A 6628-nucleotide genomic window follows, 5' to 3' on the forward strand; every position below is an offset into this window, starting at 1 on the left:
CAGGACACTCGAAGGAACCAAGCTCAGAGCAAGCTTATGGTGGAGAAGCAGCCCATTGTCAACCCAGATCGTGTAAGCTAGGCAATGAGTCACCAACACCATTCATCGCTTCGTGTATGCGATGCAATTAAAGCACCAGGCTTGATCTATATAACAAGAGAGTCTTTGTACAAGAGTACCACTCCCAACTCTCACAGGCTGTTTGGTTATTTTATATATGCATCGATCTGCTGGGAAATGGGCTGATGCTGCAAAAGTGAGGTTACATTTGAAGGAGAAAGTGAGGTGGATGGAATGATCCATGAGTTCACCTCTGGTGGTGATACAAACACAACGAAGAAAATTCAGACTCAGAGAAGCTGGTCATGTTCCTGATTTGGACAATGTGCTGCTTAATGTTGATGACAAGGAAAAGGAGTACTTGCTCAGTCGACACAGTGAGAAACAGGCAATAGCTTTTGGGCTGATAGTAACAGGGCAAGGAGTGCCAATTTGTGTGGTTAAGATTAAGAATCTCAGAATTAATGTGCTCTGATTGCCACTCCTTTGCCAACTTGACCAAGCTTAATAATGAGGGAGGTCGTGTGGACCCTACCCCTACCTTTAATTGTTCCATCATGTGAAAACGCGTAAGTAACAGTGACAAAGAAAAATCAGTCCAGAAAGGCTGAAAAGCAAAGCACAAGGCCTGGCCTAATATAACAATAGACATGAGTACCACTCCCAAGTCTCAGGCTGTTTAGTTTTCTAGGAATATGGCGATTTGTACAGCTTCTTCCTCTTATTCTTCTTCATCCACCAATTCATACACATACGATGTGTTTCTGAGTTTCAGAGGTGAGGATACACGCTTCACTTTTACAGGCTATTTGTACAGAGCTTTGTGTCAAAATGGAATCAACACCTTTATGGATGATGACCTTAAAAGAGGAGAAGAAATATCAGCACAGCTTCTCAAAGCAATTGAAGAATCAAAGATTTCGATTATCATATTCTCTGAAAACTATGCTTCGTCAAGGTGGTGTTTGGATGAGCTTGTTAAGATCCTTCGATGTAAAAAATCAAAACAACAAATGGTGAGGCCAATTTTTTACAAAGTGGATCCTTCAGATGTACGAAAACAGAAAGGTAGTTTTGGTGAAGCTCTTGCTAAACATGAATGCATATTTAAAGATAATGTTGAGAAGGTGCACATATGGAGGGCAGCTCTTTCAGAAGCAGCAGATTTGTCAGGATGGCATTTCTTGAATGGGTATATTTCTCATCAATATTATGCTTCCTTGCTTCATTTGTTTATTTGATGGTTATCTCCCTTTTTAGGTTTTAAAAAAAAAAAAAAAAAAAATTTAATCCATTGTTTCGATAAAAGTTGAAAATTTTTAGTATACCAAATTACCAAGGATTGAAGACCCACAAACTAATCTCAATAAACAACAGAGTAATATGTTATAAGAACACAATTTAATAAATAACATACTATATATGTTGGAAGTTACTAAAATAATCAGTGAAACAAGATCGTACAAAGTTGTCTTTTTTGCTTTTGTGGTGATTCTTCTCTTTTAAAATTTTTAAACGCATAATGTTAATTTATTACATTTTTTGTATGCCTTTCATTTGGCAGGCCTGAATATCAATTTATCCAAAAGATCATTGAGGAGATCTCAGCCCAGGTATTACACCATACATATTTGGATGTGGCCGCTCATCCAGTTGGAATAGAGTCTTGTATACGAGATATGACTGAACTTTTAAATGTTGGGGAAAGTAGTGTTCATATGGTAGGGATATGGGGAACTGGTGGAATGGGTAAGACAACGGTTGCTAAAGCAGTTTATAATTCGATAGCACATCAATTTGAAGGTAGCTGCTTTTTGGCAAATGTTAGAGAAAATTCAACGTCCCATAAAGGCCTAGTCAAATTGCAAGAGAAAATTTTGTCTAAAATTCTAGGAGGCACAAACTTGAAGCTGACCAATGTTCATGAAGGAGTTAATGTGTTAAAGAAAAGGCTAGCCAATAAAAAGATTCTTTTAATTCTTGATGATGTGAATGAAATGGAACAATTAAACAATTTAGCTCGAGAGGCTAATTGTTTTGGATTGGGAAGCAGAGTTATCATTACGACAAGAGATAAACACTTGTTAACTGCTCATAGAGTTGATTTAATATACAAGGTCAAGGAATTAAGTCATCTTCAAGCTTGTGAGTTGTTTAGTTGGAATGCATTCAAAAGCAATGGACCTCCAGATGAATATGTGGAACTTACTAGACGAACTTTAGACTATGCTCATGGCCTTCCATTAGCTCTAATCGTTTTAGGTTCTCATCTATGTGGTAGAAGCACTTATCACTGGGAAGATGCATTGAATAGTTGCCAAAAAGTTCCTAACGAACAAATACAAGCAATTCTCAAAATAAGTTTTGATGCATTGGAAAATCGTGTGAAAGATGTTTTCCTTGACATTGCATGTTTCTTTAGAGGTCAAAATGTAGACTACGTGACAAAAATACTAGAAGGTTGTGACCTCAACCCTGTGATTGGCATTGAACTACTCGTAGAAAAGGCTCTCGTGACAATTGGCAATGGTGAGATTTTAATGCATGACTTGATAGAAGAAATGGGTAAAGAAATAGTTCGCCAAGAATCGCCCTATGAGCCTGGAAAGCGTAGCAGATTATGGTTTCATGAGGATGTTTACCAAGTTCTAACAGAAAATACAGTAAGTATAATTTAAATTACGTTGTTCAATTCGACAAGTATGAGTACATGTAAAATATAATTCTTTTATTAAATAATAGTTTTAATACTCTTGCACTTTTATTTTATCAAGAATTTGCTTTATTAATTCTATGTTTTGTGCTAGTGTATTGGATGAGGTTGACCTCGATCATGATCTATTACTATTGTTTTTCTATTTTATAGGGAACAAGTAAAATTAGAGGCATCATGGTACAGTTGTCTGGAATAGATCAGATATGCTTGAATGCTAAAAGCTTCTCAAAGATGACAAATCTTAAATATTTAATAGACCCTGATGGCTGTCTTTCTGGAGATGTTGATTATCTCTCCAACGAGTTGAGATTGCTTGAATGGCGTGGATGTCCCTTACAATCTTTGCCACCCAGTTTTCATCCAAAAAGCCTTGTTGTGCTCAATATGCCTGACAGCCGTATCACTCAACTAGGGAAGGTATTCAAGGTATGTTAAATTATTTATCCATTGCTATCTTTTGAAGTGGTGTTGTAAATTTCTCTGAAGCTTCCTGTGTCTTTTGCTTTTTTTCCCTGTCACACAGAATTGGAGAAATCCTTATCTGACATGTATGAATTTCGAAGGCTGTGAGTTCCTAAAGAAAATTCCCGACCTCTCTGGGATCCCAAACTTAAAGGAGCTGATTCTAAATGATTGTTCAAGATTAGTTGAGATTCATCCTTCTGTTGGATTCCTTGATAAACTTGTTTCGTTGAAACTTAAATGCTGCACTAAACTGTTGATATTTCCCAGGAAAATCAGCTTGAAATCTCTAGAGAATTTTGATCTCGGAAATTGCAGAGAGCTTGAGTATTTCCCAAAAGTTGTGGGAAAGATGGAATCCTTAAGATTTTTGAATCTTGAAGGCACGGCTATAAAAGAATTGGATTCGTCAGTTGGATATCTCATTCGGCTTCTAGCATTATTTCTAAATAATTGTGAAAGACTTACGACTCTGCCATGCAGCATCTTTGAGTTGCAACATCTAGACTTCCTTAATCTCAATAATTGCCCAAAACTTGTTGCAGTTTCAAATAAGGTCAACTTTGAAGCTTCATCGAGTGCACAATCACTTCCTTTGGTGCTTTCATCAGACTCAAACATTTCACACCCTAATCGCAGTTCTTTAACGCTTCCCAGGCTACGTACGTTCTATTTTGAAGGATGCAATTTATCAAAGAATGATTTCCTTGAGACTCTAGATTGCTGGTCAACATTAACCGAACTTGATTTATCAAGAAACAATTTTGTTAATGTTCCTGTATGCATTAGTAAATTTGTCCATTTGTTGGGACTTGACTTGCATGGTTGCAAGAGGCTTTGTGAAATTCCAGAGCTTCCACCAAACATACAATGGGTAGACGTGAGTGATTGTGAATCATTGGAAAGATTTTCAACATTGTCCAAGATACTGAAAAATGAAAAGTCACAAAGACAGATAGCATGGATCAACTTGTCTTATTGCCATAGATTGTGTGAGAATCTGAGCTGTCATGTGGAAAACATGGGAACTATTAGGATTATGCTGAATGAGGTATTTAAAGAGCTCTTCCATCTTTAATTTTACAGTAAATGCTTTTATTAATTAATTATTGTAATTAAAATATTAATTACTGTGTTTCAGACGTCTCCCCACCGCCGTTCATTTGGAGTTGTGCTTCCCGGAAGTAAGGTTCCAAATTGGTTCAGCTGTAGGAAGGATGTATGCGAAGGTGATGGTGATGATATATTTTCTATTGGAATCCCTGAAGCTATGAATTGGGACAAAGGCAGGATTGGCTTTCTGTGCTAGTTTTGAATTTCCACAAAACATTTCTGTTTATGGGGCTTTGGGTGCTGAGCTATCCATCAATGAAGCATGGGTAAATGATAGTTCTTTGCATTTCGATTTGGAGTCCAAAACAAAAAGAAAGACAACGTCAGCTCATGTGTGGCTGCAGTATAATAAATTCCCTAGGGCTTTGAAGGCAAAGGTGGATAGGGAGTGTTTTCCGCCGCCTTATATTTGTCGAGTTAGATTTTTTTGTAAGAGCAAAACTGACCGGGTGTGCTTTAAAAGCTTGGGGGTTCACATAGTCTACGAGGATGATGATTCAAACGACGGCGTTATGGCATTGAATGATACCGATTTGGATCCTCAGCAAGGAGAGCAGCTTTTATTGTCTAATTCAGAACCAATGAATCCTCGAAAGCGGAAGCGAAAGCGAAATTCACAACAAAAAAGGCGTGGTGAAGCCTCAGTTACCATGCCAATGGAATATACTGCAGTCGAACATCATCAGGAGCAGCAGCTTGCTTTGTCTTTGGAACCGATGAACCCTTCAAAGCTGAAGAGCAAGCGCAAGCGAAAGCGAAAGCATAGTGAGGAGCAGGCATCCACTACTTCAGAGTTCAGACAATAACATGAATTAGCGGCTTCCTCTGTTATCATGGACATCCTTTCGTTGGTGATTTGAAGCCTATTGCACTCCAATATGTTTTGATTAGGATGCTTATTTCAATTTTGAAATAATTAGATATAAACCCAAGAGTCATATATACATGACTTTGGATAAAACCCAAGGATTTTTCATTTTCAGTATAAACTCATTTTAATAATGCCATGTCGGATTACTTTTTTTAGATTTTTCTGAGTCAACCTTATTACTTAGCATTCATATATTACCCTTATGTATTCAAATGAAAACTTTTATTGTAATATTAATAACTATCATATTTTAAGCGATTGCCAATTAAAAATTATGATTATAATAATCAAGTTATTTCTATTTAAGTTTTAATTTTGAATGTTCTCACATTTATGTTTATTTGTCGTCATTTTTGTTTGGATTTGATTTTGCTTGGGTGGTGAATTAATGTTGGTAGTCCGTTCTTATGTAACTTTTGGAGTCAAGGTGAATCTTTTTTTCTTCTTCAATCCTCTTCTTTTTTGTTCGTCTTCTTCTTCGATCTTCTTCAAATAATTTTTTTTTATCTTCTTCTTATATATTTTTCTTATTATGCTCAGTGATCTAGTCTTTTTTTATTTTATATTCTTCAATTTTTTTCATTTTTCCAACCTAAGTCGTACATATATTATTTTTCTTCCATCTGTTTTCATCCTATGTCAAAAGTATATTCTCATTCTTTTTCTTATACATCATCATTGATTTATTATTTTTCTTCTTCATCTTCTTTTTTCAACCTAAATTAGAGATACATTTTTTTTTTTTCATGTTTTAACCTAAGTCAAAGATATATCCTTTCTTAAATCTTCTTTAACCTGAGTTAGAGGGATCTTCTTCTTTTTATTATTTCTCCCATCCCTTTTTTCCACCTGAGCTAGAGGTATATATTTCTTCTTCTCTTTTTAGACATACGTACGTTACATGTATTTTCTTCTGCATCATCATTGATTTATTCTTTTTCTTCTTCAATCTTCTTTTTTCAACCTAAGTTAGAGATACATTTTTTTTTTTCAATTTTTAACCTATGTCTATATCTTTTCTTCAATCTTTTTCAACATGAGTTAGAGAGATCTTCTTCTTATTATTATTTCTCTAATCTCTTTTTTTCACCTGAGCTAGAGGTATATATTTCTTCTTCTCTTTTTACACCTACGTTACAAGTATTTTTTTTTTAATTTCTTGTTGCTCTTGTATTGGCACATATTATGATTTATGTTTATGTACCTTAGGGGTAGCTAAGTTTGTATATATTTGTGTTGACTTATTATGTTTATTGTTTTCGCTAGATAGTAGGTAGACTATATATATATATATATAAATATTTACTCTGTGCTACACTTTACTTATTGTTTGTAACATGTAATACACATATTTATAATATTTAACAATCAGGTCACTTTAAGAGTGGATTGATTATCCATTTCTT

At 35.2% G+C, this 6628-nt stretch overlaps 1 protein-coding gene across 1 annotated transcript; it reads left to right on the top strand.

Annotated features, from left to right (window-relative positions):
* On the top strand, positions 1-5372 carry LOC147294039 (TMV resistance protein N-like). Its single transcript, XM_086230762.1, has 5 exons — positions 1-1252; positions 1625-2723; positions 2927-3202; positions 3300-4289; positions 4380-5372. Exons 1-5 carry the CDS (start codon positions 756-758, stop codon positions 4545-4547), a joined length of 3030 nt encoding a protein of 1009 aa, XP_086086888.1. The 5' UTR covers positions 1-755; the 3' UTR covers positions 4548-5372.
* Positions 5373-6628: the final 1256 nt, after the last annotated feature.

Source organism: Dryas octopetala, chromosome 2 (genome assembly GCF_963921425.1).
Source record: "Dryas octopetala chromosome 2, drDryOcto1.1, whole genome shotgun sequence".
Taxonomy (NCBI): Eukaryota; Viridiplantae; Streptophyta; class Magnoliopsida; order Rosales; family Rosaceae; genus Dryas; species Dryas octopetala.

Bases quoted from the DNA above. Each gene is read 5' to 3' on its own strand.
- LOC147294039 (XM_086230762.1), top strand. From the start codon at position 756: ATGGCGATTTGTACAGCTTCTTCCTCTTATTCTTCTTCATCCACCAAT. The intron at 3,203-3,299 runs GTATGTTAAATT...CCTGTCACACAG, and splicing joins AACTAGGGAAGGTATTCAAG to AATTGGAGAAATCCTTATCT. The intron at 4,290-4,379 runs GTATTTAAAGAG...ACTGTGTTTCAG, and splicing joins TTAGGATTATGCTGAATGAG to ACGTCTCCCCACCGCCGTTC.